Below are 26,774 nucleotides of genomic sequence, written 5' to 3'. Positions count from 1 at the left end.
CAAACTAAAAGCAATAACTGCTTGTCGTTTATCAAAAAAGTTAATAAAGCCATTATGGGCAACCACATGATTTGACACAAATACATTAAAAGTATGAGTCCGAAAGAAAAATATATAAGAAATAAAAATTTATTTTAAAATTGTACTTTGTTTATTTGAATTTGGATGGAGAAAAAGTAAATTGCAATGATTTACAGCAAACACAGAAATGTTTTTTACTACCAATAAAAAATATGACTACTCAATAAAATATAAAGTAAAACTGTGTTTAAAAGATTATTTTTGAGCCTTTTAAAACATTCACAAACTTAGACAGAAAAAAGTAAAAATCTTATAAAAGTAGAAATTATTATTGGTTGGATTGGTATGGAGTGACCCTACAACAAAGATCTAAATTATTAAAAATTTACTCAATAAACACCATTAAAGGTAATTATAAAAATATTTTTTAGGAACTCAATTATGCGGAACATTAAAAGAGTTCTTAAATACATTACAAACATAAGACCTTATTAAAAAAACATGAAAATCTTTTATAAAAAGGTATGTTTTAAGTCTGAAACAATGTTCCTTGTCTTTTAAATTGTATTTTGATAATAAAACCAATGAAGAGAGAGCAGCAATGCTTAACTATTTCACTTTTGTTGTGTATCCGATGACTTTCCAATATCTGGAAAATACCTAATGTTATCTTCAAATAAAGTATGCCATGAGTATGTCAACTGTGAAAAATATGCTGCGGCCTGTGAACGCAGCCTACGAAATTAAAAAATAAATACCGTACTAAACTTAAAATAAATACCGTATTCTGACTTAATAATGGATTTAAATTTTACATACCACTATAATTACAACTAAATGAAAAATAACTTTATTTACTTCTCCAGGTATACTGCGATAAATGTCACCCTCAGTAATAATGGCTGGCAACTGGGGTGGTGTTGGACCAGGTGATGGCCTTGAATAACTCATACTATTACGAGGATATTCACCACCAACAGCTTCATCCTCCTCTGTGCAGTAGCATGCAGCAGTACTCTAAATAAAACATATAATTCATAATGAGGATATACATCATCAAATATATATATATTTATATAACTGATTCCAAATTGTACAGCAATCTCTTGGGAAATGAGTTTATAGCCAAAAAAAGAAAAAAAAGCTCGATATAAATGTAGGTCAGAAAACAGTCCATTGGAGAGTTTTGGCTCACTAAATATTTAGCCCTGCTTTCTGCTTCCTCTGTGAAATAAACTGTACTAAAATGTTTGGGGTACAAATCAGGGGTAAATTTGGTGCTTCCTTATGGTTTTTGATTTAAAAAATTGAATAAAAGTGATCCAAGTCTCTAACTCACTTAAGTTTTAAGAAAAACAGGATAAAGCACAAAAAAGTTTAGTCGGAAAATATACATTTTTTAGGTTTGGAATGAAATAACACTGTTAATTTACTAATAAAACAAATAAAAATCTCTACTTTTCTTTGAAGAGGATTTTGTTCTGAAAAAATTGATGTAAATTATACACAATTTGAAAAGTGATATGATTGTAAACAGAACAATTTCCATCGATGTTTGAACAACATAATGTACATGAAAACAAGTAGAAAGCTTATCAATAACAGAAAAAAATGAATAAAAATCAGATTTAAAAAATAAAAATCACATAGGTTTTGTTTCTTTTCTAAAAATTATTAAATATCAAAACGGTTACTTGATAAAGCAGCAAATATTTCTTCAAAGCAGTCGAGTTGCTCAATGTGGCCACCATTCTGTTCAATGCATAGTTCAGGTAAGCGAATGCATGCTAACCGATGGACATATCTAATAGCATCATTATTATTCCTAATAGTAGCTCCAGCTTCTATTACACGATTCTCAATTCTTTTTATGTGCCAATACAAGTGGAACAGACTAACGACTTCATGCAACCCGAAAGGAAAAGTCCACTGCTGTGAGATTGGGAGATCAAGGTGGCCATTTTACTAGTCAGTTTTGAACAATCCATTGCCTATTAAATGTGTTATTGAAATAATTCATCACATCATGGCAATAGTGAGCAGGTGCGCAATCATTGAAAAACCACAACTCTTCTCTATCTGCAAGTGGAATATCTTCTGGGTTTCAGATTTGTTTGCAAAAAATGCAAATGCCACTCTCCATTTAGCCTTGGCAGTATGAGAAAAGAGCCTTGAGATTATCACCAAGACCACACATCACACAATAAATAAAAATGTCCATTGGAAATGACTTGTAGCAGTCTCATGGAGATTTTCTTCTGCCCAGGCGTGAGTGTTTTGATAATTTGCAATGCCATATTTTGTAAAACAGAATTCACCACTAATTACAATATAACTTAGGATGTTGGGATGATGTTCACATTTTCAAATTCACTTTGACATAATTTTATCTGTTCATCAAAATCAAGTGGTAATAACTCTTGTATAAATGTTGTATGGAATGGGTATAATTGTTGTGCTCCTGTTCACCACACACGATTGTGAAACATGAAAGCGATGTGATAACCTTCGGTGCTTGAGGTGGGAAATACATTGTAATACACTCAATATTGCTTCTTCAGCATTAGTATTTCTCACTAAACATTCAGAGATTTAAGCAAACCTGTTTCTCGAACTCGTCTTTCCAAAGCTTCAAATGTTTTACGATCCCGTGTTTTACGATAATTTTCCTGGTATTCACACACAGCAGCCATTATTACTTACTTAATAATAAATTAACATATAAATTAACAAACAACATGTCTGTCAACTCTCCACATGAAAACAAATTAGTGGTATCACCCAATCTGGATGATTTACTGAACAATAACGCACAAATACTGCTAAAGTGAATATTCAATGCTAGATACTAAACTTAATTGTTGAACAGCTGCTATTGCCAACCTATAAAAAAATCTTTAATATGTTTTTCAAATTTTTTTATAATTTTTCAGATTTCTATGTAAATTGTTCTCGTATCACTTTTCCGATTCCGTTGGTGGGTTTGTTTCTAATTAGAGTTGAACTTTTCAAATTTGTGTATAATTTACATCAAATTTCTCAGAATTAAATTCTCTATAAAGTTATCTAGAGATTTTTATTTCCTTAATGGTAAATTAACAAAAATATTTTATTCCAAACCTAAAAAGTGTATTTTCTGACAAAACCTTTTTATGTTATACCCTGTTTTTCTTAAACGCTAAGTGAGATAGAGGTCTGAGACCACTTTCATTCAATTTCTTGGATGAAAAATAATAGTGAAGGACCGAATTTATCCCATCAAATTGTACCCCAAAAATTTTAGTATGGTTTAATTTCACAGAGGGAGCAGAAAGCAGAGCTAAATTTTTCACTAGCTGAAACTCACTCATGAACTGTTTTCTGATCTATGTTTATATGAGCTATTTTTCTTAATTTTTGGCTACAGAATCATCTCCCAAGAGATTTCTGTGCAATATGAAATTCTGTGTATAATTAAAAAAAAACAAAAAACTTATATATCATAACAAAAAACTTATATATCATAACTTATATATGACATTCAACTCATAATCACAAAAATAAACTGAAATCAGACAACTGGCCTGTAGCTATTAGGAATGTATAATTAAAGAAGTCTTAAACTTTTATTTCACATCGACAAAAAACAAATATGATAAAAAGTTATATTAGAATATCAGAAAAAACTAATAAACTTCTTTTTTTATTAAGACCACTACTTTCTTAATTGGCAATAAGGCATCATGGTTTGCTGATCTCCGTGGCAGAATGGTAGCTGCTTGGCCTTTCATCTGGAGGTCCCAGGTTTGAATCCCGGTTAGGCATAGCATATTTCATACGTTACAAATTTCCATTTGGGCTAATGACCATAGCAGTTGAACTTGTAACCTCATAAAAAAAGGCATGGCTACGATCTGGAACCATAAACAGGAAACTTTTTTTTTGTCTATTTGATTAGTGCTGAACACTGTTCTGAAATTATATAATTCTTTATACATGACTAATCTATTTCAATAACTTAACCAGAACCTACACTAACTGCAGGGTAGGTTAACATTTCACAAATCTTGTGTAAATAATTTTTCAATTCTTTTCTGCAGAATTTAATGGCTGTCAGTTCCAAGGGCCATGAATAAAATAATTTTAAATGATTAAAATTGATAGTATGAACCAAAAAATAACTAGTCATTTCATACTTTTACATCTCTATGTTAGTAGTAAGATACCAAACTGTGGCAAAAATCTTACGACATTGGTTTTTGTCACGGCATAAATCGTAGCGTTAGAGAATTGTTGACTGTAAAAACATTTCTATACTTTAATAGTAATTTAAAAATTAAAAATGTTACACAGTTACATAATTTACTTTTCTTGAATAAATAGGCTTTCTAAATTTTTTCCAATCAAATATATAAAATTGTTTTTTAAAGAGTAAATATATAACAATCACTACTCGCAATAACTTATCTGAATTTTTTACCTAAATGAGGTAAAACATATTAGTAATATATATTTGTATATTACAAAATTGCACGTCTAAGTAATTAAAAACTTTTTTAATAACACTAATAAAGAAATAACAATAAGGCAACTTATTCTGAATATATTGAAGACCAATATATAATATTAGAGGAGCAGATATAGCTTGTAGAAGAGTTTCATGGTGAGGATAATAAAAGAAACATAATAACGAAGTTTTTTGTTCTTCAAGGAATACAAAGTATATTTATTGCCTCACTTTTTTTCTTAATATTTTTTCATACTTTTTTGTCCTGACATTTTTTAAATAAGTATGGAACTTATTTTTTTTAAAAGTTATATACCTCCTTTTAGGAAACTGTTCTTCTTAATAATGAAATAAATAAAAACGTAATTCAATAATTGGAATAAAACATCTCAGCAGATAATACAGTAAATCATCACAGCAGATTATACAGTAAACTGAATTTGGATAGTAATAGTGTTATTAAAAATTCATTGTGCGACTGCTGATTTATTAGCAAATATGGTTAAACATTTTTTATGATATTGAAGTGTAACCCAAGTAGTGATGAAATAAAGTTCATTTGGTCTACAAAATGTCATAAATAGAATTATGATGAAAATGAGCTTAACAGCAATATGGTATACATTTTTTTTAAATACTAAATAATTAGTATACTTACGGGAAAAAAAATCAAACGCGAGATCAATAATGGCAAAAAGATTTTTATGGCTTATATTAGGTATGAGAATAAATACAGCATTTGCTATCTACTTTAACATTGTAGAGTAATTATATTATTTATAATGACATAAATAATGCCAAAGAAAATAAATTAGATTCAACCATTAACAATAGCTATTAAAAGAGCTGCTGTCCTTTCATGAATTACTCCTTTTGTTTGGTCTCTCTGCAAATATCTACCCTTTATTGTGACAAGGTAGTATCTTCAATACAGCTATTCACTTTTTTCAAAGACATACAACATAAAGCTCATGTCATCAAAATATCATACCGAGGGGAAAATAAAAATCGTTTTACATAATGTAGAAGATAAAGGAATGGAAATAACATCTGATAGATAAAAAAACGGTTAGTTTTTCTAAAAGAAAAAGATTAATTATTAATAAATGTTTATACTTGCATTCATTTATCTTATAAAGTTGTTCTTTCTTTTAGGTACTTATTTGCTATTTAATCTATTAGGATTAGTCCATTTTTAAAAATTAATTGTTAAGAAAATACTATTCATTTTACATATTGTTTTTATTACACTAAAGTCATTTCAACCAAAAAAATTTTAGTTTGATGATATAAGATTAACTTGGCTGGCTGAACTTAAATTTTATTTTCATTCGATAACATATGTGGCTTAATTTTTATTCTTACTGTTAGAGAATAAAAATAATTTCATACAGCTATTTGTTTGTAGAAAATAGTTACAGGTGAGCAGTTATAGCAAGACGCTTGCAGAGGGGAGTAGATGAATGGCTGTAAGTAGAGGAAATAGCGCCTTGCTAGAACGGGTCTGCTATAGGTTTGTAATAATAAATTTTATGAATTTATAGTTGGCAAATTATTACGTGAATCTATTTTTACTAAAATCATATGATGCAACCATTTTTATGTGATTATAATAATTCTCCAATTTTAATATAAATAAAATTTAAAAAAATATATATATATATGTTTATGCCATTTGCGTAAAGTCGTTTTATTCCAATGAATTCAAGGTTATGGTCGAGTCTTGTAGTTTACAGGCTTGGTAATTTTATTTTGCATTTTTGTAAGGCTTATCTACGTGTATTTTACTTACACTACTCTTGTTGTCAACACACACACTCTTCTGTCCATTGCTTTGTTCGCTTCCCCTACCTCTCACCACGCCAGCTTTGGTCATTCTAGTCCTGACTTTCACATGGTGCGGTTCCGCAACGCTGATCCTTCCAGCCTTGGATGGATCAGCTTGCAATTGTCTCTCTTGAATAATTGTTTAAATATTTTCATCGCATTCATACTCGCATAAATGTTGCGGTATTTCTCTGTCGAAATATTTTCTAGCTCTACTCGGCAGTGTCTTGTAACTTCACCGATCTCTATGTTTGGTTTTGCCTCGTTTCTTTGTCAAGTTTAATCTGCAAATTCTGTATATTACGTCTATGTTGAAAGTGCTTCAATTACTACAAACTGCCAATTCTATCGACGGCGAAGCTTCTCTAGCTGCTGATTACATTTTCATCAATGCAGTATTTCTCTCCAAACTCATTACTACAAATCTAAGACGCCACGTCTTGTTCAGCTTCTAAACCACGTTTCACCCCTGTATTCCTGATACACCACTGCGGACTACGCCCGGGATTACTGTATGTATTTATTTACCTTCATTCACGAGTTCGTCTCTTGCTAATATTTGTGTGCTACTGGCAAGTTCAATTTTCATTATTTATTACGTTAAACAGTTATTTTATCATTAAAATTTGTGGAACATTCCGTTCATCATACCTTATGCCTTTCGATTTCAAGTTTAGTTTAAAAAACCACTTATTCACTTAAGTGCAATCATGATAGGTGGCTTACCTATTTTTACGTGTTTAATTATTACAATTTGTTATTGTAATTAACTCTACAATTTATTCTTGTAACTTGTTAATGGCCGAGATTAATCCTTTACTGTATTCATAATACTTCTCGTAAATTAACCTAAAGCAAATTACTCCTGATGTGCAGTTATGTTTTAGGACTTCTTTGTAATTTTATATTTTCAAGAAAGCTTACTAGTAAAGGAACTCTATTTATATGTTTATTTATTTCAATTTGATTATTGTAATTAACTCTTTTTGTACTAGAATATTATTGTGGCCTTTTTGCTACATTAAACTAGAATTACATATTTGAATTATTTAATGTTAAGTTTGTTGTTCATAAATCAGGAAAGGCCAGTGCCAATTAAGATTTACTGTAAATTATTTTTCTAAGTTAATGAGATCTGTTCATTGCTAATTTTTCAATATTACAGGATATGTCAGTAATTCAATAGTTTTCCAGTCATACTATGTTCATTGATGTTATATTTTTCTAAGTATATAATTGCAAATAAGTTGTTTTATGTTCTCTTGTTTTCAGGCTTTGTTAAATTGTAGATTTTCAAAATATGTATTTGAAAAATGTATATTCATGTATTTTCTCATTTAATATCATTATTCATATGTTGATTCAGCTGATATTTATTAAGTATCATTAAGTTTTGTTAATTTCATAATTTATTATTTTTTTTAAGGTTATGATTTAACTTAAGTTCATTTGTTTTATTTCCAATTAAAGTCCAATTTTTTTTGGCAAATACGAGCTGTGTGTTTTTTGTTAACTTTACCCAACAATATATATATATATATATATATATATATATATATATATATATTAATTCAAGGGGTGGCTAAAATGTATTTATTTCAGTCGCTCATAACTCACAAATGAAAAGAATAGTCGCATGAAACAAATATGGCACAAAAGTACTTTTTTTTTTTGCTGCAAAAACTTATTTATTTTTCCACACAGTCATCATACACAGCTACACATTTCTATAAATGATGAGGTAGTTTTCTCATTCCATCAATGAAGAATATTGAAAGTCTTCCTTGATCTACAACCTCACTACATCCTTCAGTTCATTATCCTTGGTGAAATGAATATCCTTAATAGTGGAAAGAGGTGAAAATCAGAGAGTGCCAAATCTGGTGAATATAGGGGGTGTGAAACAGGTTGAAATTTCAACTTCACAAGAGCTTTGGTGGTTGCAAAAAATGTGTGACCAAGCATTATCGTATTGCAGAATTATCAATTCAATGGATTCTCAAACACAACACACACGTCTCCTAAACTACACAACATACACATCTGTATGTATCATACAGAATTTACAGTCGATCTGGTTTATAGGTTATACACATGTATTTGGAATCCCAGAACAATGTCAAGTGAATTTTTTTGCAGGATATGTTTTGAATTTTTTTGATTAAGGCAAACCTTTTGATGATGATGAATGCCATTAGCATTCACTTTCAATCACTACAAGTTAACATAGAAGGCATACTCCACTCCATAACAATGGCGATTAACAAAAAATGAGAGGGCATGGTTCAACAAGTTTTGGAATGTTACTAATAGGAAAATGAAACTACAAGATAGCAGAACCTGTTGCTTTGTGAAACATTTTTTCTCTAATTGCAATCCAGTGTGTATTACATTTCAGCTACCATTTCTAAAATAATACAATATCACATTAACAAACAATATTTTCTTATTAGGCTCAATTTACAAGTAGGAAAGGATCATGAATCCATCACTATTTCATTAAAGCTGAAAAATTTCATTTGCAGCAACTCCTCAACTCAGCAAGTGCTTACCTAATTTATACAGGTTTAGATTTTTTACTTAGATAAACAGATGCTGATTTGAAGAATCTGGTTATACAGATGTCAAGGCATATAAAATCTTTAAACCTTGTACCATGATTATTCTGCAACTTAGATCCAATACTACATAAAAAAATGTTTACTAAAACATTTAAATTTAAATATACAACGTTTAAATTTTAATATACAATGAGAGGAAGAGTAAAGACATTTTAATAACATTAAATGTTATAAATATTATCTGTTAATAGTTTTTATTACCTCTAAGAAATCAGCCACTGCATCTGGCAAATTAAATTCTCTCACTACTCTTAATCTTATCTGCCTATTTATTTCATGCCTTGATGACAAAGGGAGGGCTACAGCACGCTGACAACTCGGAGATTGTCTTAACTTTTGTTCTCGCTTCAACATTGCTGACATTGTTGCTGAATTAGGTACTATAAAAAAAATTGTTAAAAAATCACTAAACACAGAAAAAAATAGGTGTATACACAAATAAATGCTAATTTTATTAGTTATGAGACATTAACATCATTCCCAATCAGCTATTATTTTGTCTTACCTCCTTCAAAATTCGATGCACCATTTCCAATGGCTTTTACATGGTTTGAATGCTTCCTGAGATTCAGTATGTAGAATAGTGCATATGAACAACAGTGAATTTTCTTACATATTTGATATTATTTGAAAACAGCAAACTTTCAAGGTAGAGTTATTTTTTTTAAATAAGAAAAATAATCTACAAGAGTTAAATGAGAATAGGGAATTGATGAACAAAAGCTGGATAAGTAACAACATAATGTACAAGTGCATGGTAATGATGCAGCATTCACAAACTGTTGGTTCATCCTTCCTGCTGCTTCTTTTCTACTGCCTCTCAAATGTTGCATTACTGGTAAAAAAATGTCTTTACTGACTATTAAAGTTCAAAGGATGAATGACTGCTTTCAAAAAAAAGAAGAAAAACAATACAACCTTGCTACCACAGACAAACTTTTCTTTTGTTCATCTATCAGGAACAACCGTATAAATTTTATTACAATGGGATATACATGTTCAGTTTTCAATCAAAGCCAAGACAAAACTTCATAAGTTCAAATTTCTTCTGAAATTTTAGTGATGGAAACGATATTGCTACTTTGCAAGGTCATCTTTATGGGACTAAACATGTGAAAATCAGATGGTCCAAGGTCAGGATGGTAAAGAAAGTGTTTCCTCCAGTTTGTGTCCTCTCAACACAAACATCCTCAAACATCTCAAAACATCCTTTGATGTTTTGTTGAGATGTTTTGTTTGATGTTTGTGTCCTCTCAACAAAACATCAAAGGAGGAAAACACTTGAGTATAATTTTAAAATAGTGAACTTACAAGAAAGAAATTTTACCTCGCAACAGTAAAATGTGTTCAAGTTGTTAGCTGCAGGTTTGGTTGACCAAGAATTATCCAAAAAATACTTATGTACGCAAGTAATTTATATAAATGTGGCATATATACTGCTAACATAACACTCTTTGTCACATGACTTTAATAAACAACACCATAATAGATGAAAGCACAGTATTATATTCAGATACTTTTTCCAGTTTGGTCTTTACTGTGGACAAAAGTTTATATATGTGTAAATATACATCTTAAATTACCACATATTTCATTGGAATGTACAAATTTTTTTATTTAGTTGTATATCTATAAAGTCTACTGATGTGATATTTACACTTTTTTTTCAATGAGTCACAGCTAACTAGCTTGCTTTTTTAAAATTAAACAATCAGGGTACATGATATAAGGTGTTCTGACCGGCTGAAAAATTACACACTTGTTTGCCTAAAGCCTACACCTTATTTTCACTTTTTCTAATATATACTATAATTCTATTATACATTAGAAATTATAACATTTCCAAGCACATCTAACTGATAAGTTAATATAGTTATTAAAATAAAAAAAGTTACTAAAAAAAGAAAAACAACTGACCTGGTATCGCTGCTGCTAGTACATCAACACCAGCAGGACCTAAGGGTCTGGGCTTATCTTCAACCATGTATAATGTGTCCGGTATATCCGGTATATATCTAGCTCTTCTCATACGTAAAAGTTCAACCTCCTGCACCAGCTGGTCCTCCAACATCGCCTGATCATCAATAAAACACAAAAATGGATGTGTAAAAAACAAGTCATATTTTGCACTTTTCAACACTAGAAACTTAGATCTCATCATTGCCAAAAATCGAAAGAAGGATAGCTGTAACTGGACATCCTGCAGTCGAAGAGGTCAATAAATAAAATTAAAAAAAACATAATTTTTGATTAATAAGATTTTTTTATCACCTTCTCACAATATGCAAGTTAGAAATCTCCCGATAAGTTAGTCTCAGACATGATTGTAAACATCCCGATCAAAGGCAGTGTTCTACGGTTGACCATCCTCTTCCTGTTCCCTCTCTTATCTTATCCTTTATTCCTTCTTTTTTTAGCAAACATTATGGGAACCAGGTCGATCACCCTGTTCCACTTATACGTCGCACCAGCATCTTCTGGTAGTAGGGAAGCTGCTTTTTTAATGAAACTTGTTGAAAATTTGCAGAAGTGTCTAAGGATTCAGTTTCTTTCTAGACAATTTCCTAGGAATTGATGAGATCAAAGAGCTAGCTTACTTTCTTTTTATACGTTGTTCTAGTAATGAGAAAGTAACTACGTCTTAATACCATTTACTTGATATTAACGTATCTAAAATTATTCAAGTTAGTAACTGGAAGAAGTATACAGCGTATAAATTTCCCCAAAGCAAAAAATGATAGTATATCTTAGAATCTAAATTTATCGAGAAAATCTAAATGTTAATGAGTAAATTTTGAAAATTTGGCGGCTAATGACAGTAATGTTTGGTGCAAAATCATTTTTACTATAAAAGTTTATCTATTATAATTAATATTTATTTTTTCAATCAGTTTGAGGTAAAATACAAAAGCAAACTATTTCCATTACCGTAGGTCTTGGATATTTATGAGAATCGCTTTAATAAAATGGCTATAACTGGTGGCATTTTATCCATTATTCATATTTTTTAAAACTTTTGATGATGATATTCTATTTTACTTCAGATAGAAAAAAAATTTCAGATTTATGGAAAATATAGTTACAATTTTTGCTTGTAGTCAATCTTATATAAGGGGTAGCTGAAACACATAATTAAAGCATTACACATCACTGTGCATTACATAGTAAGCTAACTTCATAAATATTTTACATTACAGCAATGTGGAAGGGATGATCTTTTAATGATTAAGATGTGTGTTTTTAGAACTTGCACTACCTGTCAATGAAAAATTTCAAGATTTTTTTAATTTAAATGTTACATTTCCAACTGTTTTTTTTTTTTTTTTTTTTTTTAGTAATTAATAATATAACTAAAATTTCCTTCCAAATTTATGACATATAACAACTTTTTTTTTTTTTTAAGTTAAAATAATTTATTAACATATTGACCATTGCAATAATACAATTTAATATTAAATGAAATTTAAACCACAAAATTACAGTAAACAAGTTAAACGAACCATATTAATTGCAAGAATAGATTTTTGTGTGATCCCACATCTTCAGTTGGTATTTAATTCCATAAATTACACTGAAATAAACCGTTTCTATAATTTTGAATTTGTTGCTGTTTTATAAATTTTAAAAATATTATGGACGAATATGTAAATTCTGCTGTCCAGTACTGAAATGATTCCAGCAACAAATTCAAAATTCATAAATTATAAAAACAATTTTTTTAATGTAATTATAAAATTAAATACAAACTGAAGATGCAAGATCCTGCAAACATATATTCTTGGAATTGATATGGGGAGTTTAACTTATCCATTTACATTTACTTCATTTGTCACTTTATCCACCCACCTCATTTTTGAAATTCTCCTATAGCATTACATTTCAAAAGCTTCAAATACTTTCTCAGGTACTCCAATCGTCAAGTTTCACTTCCAAATAAAGCTACATTCCAAATATATACTTTCAGAAACGTTTTCCAGAAGTTTAAATTAATTTTTGATGTAAGCAAATTATATTTCTGACTGATAGGCTGTTTCACCTGTGCTACTCGGCATTTTAAATTGCTCCTGCTTCTTCCAACTTTAGTAATTCTACTTTCTAAACAACAAAATTCTTCTACCTCCATAATCTTTTCTCTTCCTATTTTTATATTCAGTGATCCATCAATATTATTTCTACAATATTTCATTACTTTTGTTTTGTTCTTGTTTATTTTCATGCAGTAGTTCTTGCATAGGACTTCATCCTTGGCATTCATTGTTTCTTCTATATCTTTTTTACACTTGGCTAGAATTAGTATTCCATCAGAAAATTGTAGGATCTTTATCTTTTCACCTTGATAAAGGATCCAGATCTAAATTGTTCTTTAACATCATTAACTGCTATGTAAAGATTAAAAAATAACGGGGATAGGGAACATCCTTGTCACACTCCCTTTTTTATTACTGCTTCTTTCTTATGCTCTTTCATTATTACTGTTGTAGTTTGGTTTCTGTAAATGTTAGCAATTGTTCTTCTATCTCTATACTTGAACCCTAAACTTTTTAAAATGCTGAAGATTTTATACTAGTCTACGTTATTGAATGCCTTTTCTAAGTCTATAAAACCCATGTTTGTTGGTTTGTTTTCTTTGAACTTCCTTCTATAATTAATCTGAGCACTAAAATTGCTTCCCTATAATTTTCCTGAAACCAAATTGGTCTTCTCCTAACACTTCTTCCACTCTCCTCTCAATTCTTCTGTACAGAAATCTAATTAAAATTTTTGGTGCGTGAATAGTTAAGTTAATTGTTCTGTCCTCCTCCTGCTATATGACTCATGAGACCTTGCCGTTGATGAGGGAGCTTGAATGCTCAGGGATACAGAGTAGCTGGACCGAAGGTGCAACCATATCGGAGAGGTATCTGTTGAGAGCCAGACTAAGGAATGATTCCTGAAAGAGAGCAGCAGCTCTTTCAGTAGTTGTTAGGGGCGTGAGTCACAATGACTTAAACGGCCATATCAACATCACTCAGTCCTCTGAGTACTGCGCAGCTGAAAGCAATGGAAAACTACAGCTGTTTTTTTTTTTCCTAGAAAATATGGCTCTCTGCATTTTCAAAAGCAATAATGGAGGCGCCTTCCTTGGTAAAATATTCCAGAGGTAAAATAGTCCCCCGTTCGGATCTCCGGGTGGGGACTACTAAGGAAGTGGTCACCAGAAAAGTAAAAAATAACATTTTACGAGTCGGAGCGTGGAATGTTAGAAGCTTAAAAAAGGTTAGTAGGGTAGAAAACTTAAAAAGGGAAATGGATAGGGCAAACGTGGATATAGTAGGAATTAGTGATGTTCGGTGGGAAGAGGAAGGCGACTTTTGAGTAATTAACTCAGCGTCAAATGATGGGCAGGCAGGAGTAGGTTTCGTGATGAACAAGAAGATAGGGAGGAGAGTGGAGTATTTCAAGACACATAGCGATAGAGTCATTGTAATAAGGATAAAATCAAAAACTAAACTGACAACGATTGTTAACGTCTATATGCCTACAAGCGCCCATGATGATGATGAGGTAGAATGTGTATACGAAGAGATTGATGAAGCAATTAAACACGTAAAAGAAGATGAAAATTTAATAATAGTTGGAGATTGGAATGCAAGCATTGGAAAAGGCAAGGAAGGAAATATAGTGGGTGAATACGGGCTGGGCAAAAGGAATGAAAGAGGGGGGAGCGACTTATAGAGTTTTGCACAAAATATAATTTAGTAATTTCCAACACCCAATTTAAAAATCATAATAGAAGAATATACACTTGGAAAAAGTCAGGCGATACTGCAATGTATCAGATAGATTATATCATGGTTAAGCAAAGATTTAGAAATCAACTCGTTGACTGCAAAACTTACCCTGGAGCAGACATTGATAGCGACCATAATTTGGTGATAATGAAATGTAGATTGGGGTTTAAAAACCTGAAGAAAAGGTGTCAGATGAATCGGTGGAATTGAGAGAAGCTTGAGGAAGAGGAAGTAAAGATTTTTGAGGAGGACATCGCAAGAGGTGTAAGTAAAAAAGGTAAGGTAGAAAATGTAGAAGAAGATTGGGAGAATGTTAAAAAGGAAATTCTTAAATCAGCAGAAGGGAACTTAGGCAGAACAAAAAGAACTGGTAGAAGAGCTTGGATATCAGAGGATATATTGCAGCTGATGAACAAAAGTAGAAAGTATAAGAATGCTAATTTTGTGGTACATATATTAAAATCTAATGTGTTAAATGAAGAAGTTACACCAATTTATAATACAAAAGAAAAGGTCGATAGGTTGGTGGAATATAGTGAAGAGTTATACGAAGGAAATGAATTAGAAACTGGTGTTACAGAGAAAGTTGAAGAGGATGAAATGCAAGATACAATACTGAAATTTTAATTTAATAGAGCATTAAAGAAACTGAATGGTAGAAAGGCTCCTGGGATAGACAGGATACCTACAGAATTACAATTTAGTGCAGGTGAAGAAGCGATAGGTAGATTTTACAAACTGGTGTGTAATATTTACGAAGTTTCATCAGACCTTCAAAAAGAGTGTTATTGTCATGATACCAAAGGAAGCAGGATCAGAAAAATGTGAAGAATGCAGAACAATTTTTTTTTTTTGTCTTCAGTCATTTGACTGGTTTGATGCAGCTCTCCAAGATTCCCTATCTAGTGCTAGTTGTTTCATTTCAGTATACCCTCTACATCCTACATCCCTAACAATTTGTTTTACATAATCCAAACGTGGCCTGCTTACACAATTTTTCCCTTCTACCTGTCCTTCCAATATTAAAGCGACTATTCCAGGATGCCTTAGTATGTGGCCTATAAGTCTGTCTCTTCTTTTAACTATATTTTTCCAAATGCTTCTTTTTTCATCTATTTGTCGCAATACCTCTTTATTTGTCACTTTATCCACCCATCTGATTTTTAACATTCTCCTATTGCACCACATTTCAAAAGCTTCTAATCTTTTCTTCTCAGATACTCCGATTATCCAAGTTTCACTTCCATATAAAGCGACACTCCAAGCATATACTTTCAAAAATCTTTTCCTGACATTTAAATTAATTTTTGATGTAAGCAAATTATATTTCTTACTGAAGGCTTGTTTCGCTTGTGCTATTTGGCATTTTATATCGCTCCTGCTTCGTCCATCTTTAGTAATTCTACTTCCCAAATAACAAAATTCTTCTACCTCCATAATCTTTTCTCCTCCTATTTTCACATTCAGTGGTCCATCTTTGTTATTTCTACAACATTTCATTACTTTTGTTTTCTTCTTGATTATTTTCATGCGATAGTTCTTGCGTAGGACTTCATCTATGCCGTTCATTGTTTCTTCTAAATGCTTTTTATTCACGGCTAGAATTACTATATCATCAGCAAATCGTAGCATCTTTATCTTTTCACCTTGTACTGTTACTCCGAATCTAAATTGTTCTTTAACAGCTAGATCCATGTAAAGATTAAAAAGTAGCGGAGATAGGGAACATCCTTGTCGGACTCCCTTTCTTATTACGGCTTCTTTGTTATGTTCTTCAATTATTACTGTTGCTGTTTGGTTCCTGTACATGTTAGCAATTGTTCTTCTATTTCTATTTCAACAGAAATACAATTAAAATTTTTGGTGCGTGAATAGTTAAGTTAATTGTTCTGTCCTCCTCCTGCTATATGACTCATGAGACCTTGCCGTTGATGAGGGAGCTTGAATGCTCAGGGATACAGAGTAGCTGGACCGAAGGTGCAACCATATCGGAGAGGTATCTGTTGAGAGCCAGACTAAGGAATGATTCCTGAAAGAGAGCAGCAGCTCTTTCAGTAGTTGTTAGGGGCGTGAGTCACAATGACTTAAACGGCCATATCAACATCACTCAGTCCTCTGAGTACTGCGCAGCTGAAAGCAATGGAAAACTACAGCTGTTTTTTTTTTTCCTAGAAAATATGGCTCTCTGCATTTTCAAAAGCAATAATGGAGGCGCCTTCCTTGGTAAAATATTCCAGAGGTAAAATAGTCCCCCGTTCGGATCTCCGGGTGGGGACTACTAAGGAAGGGGTCACCAGAAAAGTAAAAAATAACATTTTACGAGTCGGAGCGTGGAATGTTAGAAGCTTAAAAAAGGTTAGTAGGGTAGAAAACTTAAAAAGGGAAATGGATAGGGCAAACGTGGATATAGTAGGAATTAGTGATGTTCGGTGGGAAGAGGAAGGCGACTTTTGAGTAATTAACTCAGCGTCAAATGATGGGCAGGCAGGAGTAGGTTTCGTGATGAACAAGAAGATAGGGAGGAGAGTGGAGTATTTCAAGACACATAGCGATAGAGTCATTGTAATAAGGATAAAATCAAAAACTAAACTGACAACGATTGTTAACGTCTATATGCCTACAAGCGCCCATGATGATGATGAGGTAGAATGTGTATACGAAGAGATTGATGAAGCAATTAAACACGTAAAAGAAGATGAAAATTTAATAATAGTTGGAGATTGGAATGCAAGCATTGGAAAAGGCAAGGAAGGAAATATAGTGGGTGAATACGGGCTGGGCAAAAGGAATGAAAGAGGGGGGAGCGACTTATAGAGTTTTGCACAAAATATAATTTAGTAATTTCCAACACCCAATTTAAAAATCATAATAGAAGAATATACACTTGGAAAAAGTCAGGCGATACTGCAATGTATCAGATAGATTATATCATGGTTAAGCAAAGATTTAGAAATCAACTCGTTGACTGCAAAACTTACCCTGGAGCAGACATTGATAGCGACCATAATTTGGTGATAATGAAATGTAGATTGGGGTTTAAAAACCTGAAGAAAAGGTGTCAGATGAATCGGTGGAATTGAGAGAAGCTTGAGGAAGAGGAGGTAAAGAAGATTTTTGAGGAGGACATCGAAAGAGGTCTTAGTAAAAAAGATAAGGTAAAAAATGTAGAAGAAGAATGGGAGAATGTTAAAAAGGAAATTCTTAAATCAGCAGAAGCAAACTTAGGCGGAATAAAGAGAACTGGTAGAAAACCTTGGGTTTCAGATGATATATTGCAGCTGATGGATGAACGTAGAAAATATAAGAATGCTAGTGATGAAGAAAGTAAAAGGAACTATCGGCAATTAAGAAATGCTATAAACAGGAAGTGCAAACTGGCGAAAGAAGAGTGGATTAAAGAAAAGTGTTCAGAAGTGGAAAGAGAAATGAACATTAGTAAAATAGACGGAGCATACAGGAAAGTTAAGGAAAATTTCGGGGTACATAAATTAAAATCTAATAATGTGTTAAACAAAGATGGTACACCAACATATAATACGAAAGGTAAAGTCGATAGATGGGTGGAATATATTGAAGAGTTATACGGAGGAAATGAATTAGAAAATGATGTTATAGAGAAAGAAGAGGAAGTTGAGGAGGATGAAATGGGAGAAACAATACTGAGATCTGAATTTAAGAGAGCATTAAAAGATTTAAATGGCAGAAAGGCTCCTGGAATAGACGGAATACCTGTAGAATTACTGCTCAGTGCAGGTGTAGAAGCGATTGATAGATTATACAAACTGGTGTGTAATATTTATGAAAAAGGGGAATTTCCGTCAGACTTCAAAAAAAGTGTTATAGTCATGATACCAAAGAAAGCAGGGGCAGATAAATGTGAAGAATACAGAACAATTAGTTTAACTAGTCATGCATCAAAAATCTTAACTAGAATTCTATACAGAAGAATTGAGAGGAGAGCGGAAGAAGTGTTAGGAGAAGATCAATTTAGTTTCAGGAAAAGTATAGGGACAAGGGAAGCAATTTTAGGCCTCAGATTAATAGTAGAAGGAAGATTAAAGAAAAACAAACCAACATATTTGGCGTTTATAGACCTAGAAAAGGCATTCGATAACGTAGACTGGAATAAAATGTTCAGCATTTTAAAAAAGTTAGGGTTCAAATACAGAGATAGAAGAACAATTGCTAACATGTACAGGAACCAAACAGCAACAGTAATAATTGAAGAACATAACAAAGAAGCCGTAATAAGAAAGGGAGTCCGACAAGGATGTTCCCTATCTCCGCTACTTTTTAATCTTTACATGGATCTAGCTGTTAAAGAACAATTTAGATTCGGAGTAACAGTACAAGGTGAAAAGATAAAGATGCTACGATTTGCTGATGATATAGTAATTCTAGCCGTGAATAAAAAGCATTTAGAAGAAACAATGAACGGCATAGATGAAGTCCTACGCAAGAACTATCGCATGAAAATAATCAAGAAGAAAACAAAAGTAATGAAATGTTGTAGAAATAACAAAGATGGACCACTGAATGTGAAAATAGGAGGAGAAAAGATTATGGAGGTAGAAGAATTTTGTTATTTGGGAAGTAGAATTACTAAAGATGGACGAAGCAGGAGCGATATAAAATGCCAAATAGCACAAGCGAAACAAGCCTTCAGTAAGAAATATAATTTGTTTACATCAAAAATTAATTTAAATGTCAGGAAAAGATTTTTGAAAGTATATGCTTGGAGTGTCGCTTTATATGGAAGTGAAACTTGGATAATCGGAGTATCTGAGAAGAAAAGATTAGAAGCTTTTGAAATGTGGTGCAATAGGAGAATGTTAAAAATCAGATGGGTGGATAAAGTGACAAATAAAGAGGTATTGCGACAAATAGATGAAAAAAGAAGCATTTGGAAAAATATAGTTAAAAGAAGAGACAGACTTATAGGCCACATACTAAGGCATCCTGGAATAGTCGCTTTAATATTGGAAGGACAGGTAGAAGGGAAAAATTGTGTAAGCAGGCCACGTTTGGATTATGTAAAACAAATTGTTAGGGATGTAGGATGTAGAGGGTATACTGAAATGAAACAACTAGCACTAGATAGGGAATCTTGGAGAGCTGCATCAAACCAGTCAAATGACTGAAGACAAAAAAAAAAAAAATTGTTCTGCATTCTTCACATTTTTCTGATCCTGCTTCCTTTGGTATCATGACAATAACACTCTTTTTGAAGGTCTGATGAAACTTCGTAAATATTACACACCAGTTTGTAAAATCTACCTATCGCTTCTTCACCTGCACTAAATTGTAATTCTGTAGGTATCCTGTCTATCCCAGGAGCCTTTCTACCATTCAGTTTCTTTAATGCTCTATTAAATTAAAATTTCAGTATTGTATCTTGCATTTCATCCTCTTCAACTTTCTCTGTAACACCAGTTTCTAATTCATTTCCTTCGTATAACTCTTCACTATATTCCACCAACCTATCGACCTTTTCTTTTGTATTATAAATTGGTGTAACTTCTTCATTTAACACATTAGATTTTAATATATGTACCACAAAATTAGCATTCTTATACTTTCTACTTTTGTTCATCAGCTGCAATATATCCTCTGATATCCAAGCTCTTCTACCAGTTCTTTTTGTTCTGCCTAAGTTCCCTTCTGCTGATTTAAGAATTTCCTTTTTAACATTCTCCCAATCTTCTTCTACATTTTCTACCTTACCTTTTTTACTTACACCTCTTGCGATGTCCTCCTCAAAAATCTTTACTTCCTCTTCCTCAAGCTTCTCTCAATTCCACCGATTCATCTGACACCTTTTCTTCAGGTTTTTAAACCCTAATCTACATTTCATTATCACTAAATTATGGTAGATATCAATGTCTGCTGTCTGCTCCTGGATATGCTTTGCAGTCAACGAGTTGATTTCTAAATCCTTGTTTAACCATGATATAACAACCTATCTGATACGATTTTTGAACTGGAGTTGTCAATTACTAAATTATACTTTATGCAAAACTTAGTAAGTCTGTCCCCTCTTTTATTCCTTTTGCCCAGCCTGTATTCACCCATAATATTTTCTTTCTTGCCTTATCTAGTGCTTGCATTCCAATCTCCAAATATTATTAAATTTTCATCCCCTTTTATGTTTTAATTTCTTTATCAATTTCTTCATATACATACTCTACCTCGTTAACAATTGTTGCTGGCTTAGGTTTTGATTTTATACTTACTACAATGATTCTATTGCTAAGGTTTTTGAAATACTCTATTTCTTCCCTATATTCTTGTTAATTATGAAACCTACTCCTGCCTATCCTTTAATTGACGCAGAGTTAATTATTCTAAAATTACCTGACCAAAAGTCTTTTTCTTCTTCCCTCCCAACCCACTAATTCCTCTACATTTAACCTAACCATTTCCCTCTTTAAATTTTCTAACCTACCAACCTTTTTTAGACTTCTAACATTCCATACTCCAACTCTTTAAGAATGTTATTTTTTAATTTTCCGGTGATCTTTTCCTTAGTAGTCCCCACTCAGAGATCTGAACAGGGGACTAGTTCACCTCTGGAATATTTTACCAAGGAAGGCGTCTCCATCTTTTTTACATGAAAATGCAGAGAGCTACATTTTCATGGAAAAAAAGCAGCTGTAGTTTTCCATTGCTTTCACATGCGCAATACTCAGAAGATTGAGTGATGTTGATAAGGCCGTTTAAGTCCTCCTGACCTATGCTCCTAACAACTATTAAAAGAGCTGCAGTCATCTTTCAGGAATCATTCCTTAGTCTGGCTCTCAACAGATACCTCTCCGATATGGCTGCACTTTTGGTCCAGCTAATCTGTACCACTGAGCACTCAAGCCCCTTCACCATCGGCAAGGTCTCATGATTTACGGAGGGATATGTTATATATTTATAACATATAGTAAAAATGAAATTACTACAGAAATGCCTACTGAAAAACAAACTCAATCTTGTTGTACTTCATTGAAACAAAAAAAAAAATTAGGTTAAAGATTTACCTTAATCTCTTCATAATAAGGCATGAAGAGACGTGGTCGCACAAACAGTCCATTATTGTTTGGTCCTGTTCGTACCCAAGCATTTAATCGAACGGAATCTCTTTGATCTGATCCAATCATATGGCTGGGAGGTGTTGATACTAGGCCTCGTCTAAAATAAGAAAATCCCAAAAATAAACACTGGTAAAAGAAAAATACCACCTACTTTAAATTGATATTTTTTTCTTAAAAATAAAAAAATAACTAAATAAATTCTATTTAAGATTTATCATCATTATTTATCATCATTACATAAATAAAAGTTTACAATTGCACTCTTGTATTACAACTATTACTAATTCACATGGCTTTTGATTTCAATAAATAACAGCATAATCGTATTCACTAATTTTTTAAAACATAATTACCTGATAGCTTGTGCTAAAGTTTCTGAATTTGCAGGTGCAACATGATCCATCCTAACTAAAGGTAGTAGTTCGGATAATATTTCCCTCAATTCAACATCACTCAAATCTCGTTTTTTGACTCCTTTACGAGCTACCGAATGTGCAGTATGACTCAAAAGATTTGGTTCTAAAATGAATAAAAACAATTTAATCCGACAACTAATAACTTAACATTTCAAAAAAAATTATTAATAATTTATGAATACATTGACTGCCCCTTCCAAAGCATATACACAGACATTTATTGAATCGTAAAGGCCAGCTTTGTAGCGTAATAGTTCTATTATTCTGTTTATAAATCTCTAAACTCAACTCACATTCATTAAACAAGTTCATTTTATTACATAGCAACAAGCACTTCACTACATGAAATGTAACAAACTAACACTTTTTAATCAAACCGAACAGTTTTTTATTTCTTTAATAAGGCAAATTTACCATTTCACCCTTTTTTGAAACAATTTGAATATACATAAGTGTTTATTATTGTTTGTATTAAACTATTTTTATCATAAAATGACAGTAAAGTATGAATCAATAAATATTATGAGCACTTATTATTACTGGAAAAAAAAATGAAACGCATTTATTGATAGGATATCATCATTCATATTTACTATTTTCTCATCACGGCAAATAATAATTTAATAAAATATTCACTGAAATAAATTATAAACCTTTAACAATTCATTATATAAATTATATAATTCAATTAATAATTTATTTTGATTTAATAGGCTTTAGAACAAAAAGGTATTGTCTGGAATTGTCACTTCAGTATATCTATATTAAAATTTATACGCGATATGTACAATTTTATCAGTCACGGATGAAAATGATCAAGGAACATATGAGATATACTGTCATTCAGTCATGATATGACTTAATGTACTTAACACTATCCTTACTTCCCCAGCACACATTTTCTGCCCAATAACAATAAATTTTGCCTTTTACTTTTTCAAATTACCCTTTTTACAATCCACAATCACTATTATATTTTTTTTAAATATCTAGAATTATTGATAAACAAGTAGACACTAAGCTTGCTTTGTTGTTAAAAGATAATAAATTCTTTGAAAAAGTAATAAATTATCTGATAAGATCAGTATGGTATTTGAATTTGAAACTTACAGCACGGCACTGCTGACACAAATCAAATATTCTTGTGAAAAAATATTATTACAAATGCATATTTTGTATAGTGCATATCAAAATTATTACACTTTTGAAAATTTACACCTGGAAAGTACTCTGAAAGCTAAAGGTATTTGTTGAAAAAACAGCCCTTCCGCACTTTTTGTTTCATTGTAAATGGCGGTCTACTTTGATCGGCTATATCTCTAAAGATAATTAATGAATCAAAACTTTTTTAAAAATCAAATAATAACAATCAAAATAATCAACAGTTTTCAACTTATCTAGGGAAATAGGAAAAAATGGATATTTTTACGTTTAGTTTAATAAAAATTTAAGCACACCTTTTACAACTGGTGCGTAATGAAATAATAATTTCTGATGATACTCCTGAGGCACTAAAGCAAAAATTAGCGGTCATATAGAAAAAGTCCAATCCAAAACAGATACTGTCAGGACTAGTTGTTAATCACATAAATTTACACGATCAGAATAAGAAAGTATCCTAAACTACAGTAGACATCCTCTTCCACAGTATCAGGTCGATTATCTTTCATTATGGGCAAAATTATAAATAGGAAATGCATTTAATCCGATCTACAACACTATTTTTTACAATAAAATATATTTATTACATTTATTACTGTAACTGTGGATGTTGAACATTTTTTTAATGAAATTTAATTTAATCTTCAATTTTTGGTTCATTCGAAAGGCAACTAATATTAACCAACCATATACAATGGTTCTCCAGCTTATTAAAACAACTGGAGATATGATTTACAATTAGATTAGTTTTGTCGCTGAAATGGACAAACTAATTCATAAAGAATTTTATTTAACAGGAACATGTTTTAGGATTCTCCTCTCAGTATCATTAATAATAATTTCAAGCGTTATTAGATGATTTTGTTTTCCTTCCCAAACTGATCTGTACGAATTTTAATGCCATGAAGCACTTCATTTAACAGAGTATTAGATTTGAAGTTAGTAGGACAAATAATAATTGTTTTTCTTCAATAAATTTCATCGATTAGAGGCCAATGCTTTCTACTAAAAACTAGCAACAATTTTGTATTATCAGTTAGTTTTAACTACAACTTTTTTGATAATATTAACAGAAAATAAAATATACACAAACACAAAGTTATATAAAAATAAAAATGTACATTCTCACCCCTGTCTTCCATTCTTCTGATTAATTGATGTTCACCCCATTTTAATACAGCTTGTAGTATTTCCAATTCACTAGCCTGTAGGAAATGAGATTGTAATGCGTCTATAAGATGTGACTTATCCAACTGATGCAGAACATTTGACTGTGCCACAGCTGGAAATTCCTCCCTTAAAAAGTGTTTAGCTTGTCTGAAATAGATTAAAACATTTTTTTTCACAGTTACTCTATTTACTTGACCAATCCATCCGATTTATTATATATTATCTCAGTGAACGTACTTGAGATGATATTTTTGCTTATTAATTAGCATCTCTAAAAAGAAAATCATACATATCACTCAAATAAATGATGAATATTAAAAGTTCTTTTCATCACAGCAAAGAATTTCTAAAACAAAATAATTACATAAAAAGCTAAATCAATAAAAATAAAACTACTTTCAATTGCACAGTTCACAGGTTACGTGAAGTAGCAACTAATCATTTTAAAAATTACAATTTTACTGATAAACGATAATTTTATTTAGTTTAGTATTTATAAATACAATATGATTTTTTCAGCTTCTAGAAAATGTTGAGGTAACTAGGTTTTTAAAATTTATTACTTTAATGGGTTAGTTGTTTATATAATTTTCCGTTTTAATTGATAATTTACTTTATTTCATAAATAAATTTATGATGTTTCAAAGATGTTATTCTATCTATGGTGCATGTTTAAATGCCACAATTGTAACCATCAAGTAACCCAAAATATGTCAAAAATCACTCCTGAAAATGACATCAGCCATTCTCAATAAAAAAGCATTCAGTGACAAGCTTACAGGAAAAATGAAGTAGTTTCTTACTGCCTTCTTTGAAGAGGCAAATATCAGCATGATAAATCCACGGAAGTGAAAGTGAAATTCAGCTATAAAAGGTAATACCTGCACTCTACTTAGAAGGATAGAACATCTCCTACACTTCAGTACGTTTGGGATGCTGGCAACAGTTTATTTGGTTACTGAATAAAGGAACAGGAAATCATTTGCAACAATTTACTAAGGTGGTTACTTACCAAGGTTCTGGGATGAGGTGTTAGTTATTTTTTTGAATGGCTACTCCATTTTTAGGATGTGTTTTTCTTTGTGTCAGGTCATGTAAAAAAAACATATACATATAAATATATTACAATGCTTAACCTCCAGTAAAGCCCATCAGGGCTAGGTATGGAGGAGGATGTCTTTCCCTAGGGGATCAGGAATCATACTATAATAATGTTTATATTATTTTGTGATCAAGAGCACAAGTAAATTTTTATATATTAATTAACCGGTTAAGCCTAACTGCAAAAGGAAATACAACAGCAGTGTTTATTAAATTAAAAATTAAAAACATTATTTTTTATCTGTAATTTTAGTAAGGACCCTTGTACAAATACTTACGGTTTTTCAAAAATCATTTAAAATAAAGTGATAATTCGCTTACTCTGAATAGAATTTTGTCATTTTTTAAAATTTCAGAAAAAGTTATTAATTGCATGAACAGAAAAAGCTCACTACCATTTTATAGGTAGATATAATTTATACATGAAATCTTCACAGATTCATTATCATTAATGTTTCTATTTTAGAAGCATCAAGGTACTGAAGTTCGGTGTAGTTATTCTATAGTAGGTACTTAGAAAAAGTAAGAAAATATTATTTTCAGCAATCTGTAAGGAGCTACTAAATAAAAACGGGGTTGAAACAAGATGCCAAGATTGGAAATGCTACAAACACGAGACCTTGCAGGTAACTACCAATTTGGGGGTAAGTACCAGAGCAAAGTGACTTTTTTCTCTGTTATCTGAAGGAGAAGAAACGAGAAAACTAATTTTTCAAAACCAGCCTACTTCACAATAATTAAAATCAAATAATGAAATCAGTCTTGATTATTCACTCCAATAATATTTACTCTAAAAGTTTAGGAATTTCCTGTAAAACCACCCTTAGAGTGATAAATAGGGCTAAAACTGAAACCAAATTGTAAAATCTACTTAGTTTCATGTTTAAGTAAAATTTTTTATATATTTGTAAATTAAAATTGTATTCTCTAAGAAATATATATTTTCATTATTTGTAATAGAAGCTTCTAATTTATCTCAGCTAAAAAATTTTATTTTAACAGATCCTGTATATTTTGAGATGATATAACCTAGAATTAATTTCTGAAAGTAACTCTTATAATATCAGAAAAAATCTTTGCCCGCCCAACAAACCGTTCCTAAAAAGAATTTTCAACACATG

The 26,774-nt window shown here is 31.3% G+C and overlaps 1 protein-coding gene across 3 annotated transcripts in view; it reads right to left on the bottom strand.

Annotated features, from left to right (window-relative positions):
- The window catches only part of LOC142327334 (BTB/POZ domain-containing protein 7), a 59,776-nt gene that overhangs the window by 9,211 nt on the left and 23,791 nt on the right, over positions 1-26,774 (bottom strand). For all 3 annotated transcript variants that reach the window (XM_075370279.1, XM_075370278.1, XM_075370280.1), the window contains exons 9-14: positions 24,512-24,699; positions 22,159-22,324; positions 21,752-21,902; positions 10,873-11,029; positions 9,157-9,335; positions 880-1,038 (exon numbers count right to left, since the gene is read on the bottom strand). In XM_075370279.1, the coding sequence (XP_075226394.1) occupies positions 880-1,038; positions 9,157-9,335; positions 10,873-11,029; positions 21,752-21,902; positions 22,159-22,324; positions 24,512-24,699 (1,000 nt within the window). The remainder of the gene's footprint in view (positions 1-879; positions 1,039-9,156; positions 9,336-10,872; positions 11,030-21,751; positions 21,903-22,158; positions 22,325-24,511; positions 24,700-26,774) is intronic.

Source organism: Lycorma delicatula, chromosome 7, assembly GCF_047948215.1.
Source record: "Lycorma delicatula isolate Av1 chromosome 7, ASM4794821v1, whole genome shotgun sequence".
Taxonomy (NCBI): domain Eukaryota; kingdom Metazoa; phylum Arthropoda; class Insecta; order Hemiptera; family Fulgoridae; genus Lycorma; species Lycorma delicatula.
Note: the sequence above shows the minus strand (reverse complement) of the source record. Positions and strands in the feature narration are given on the sequence as shown.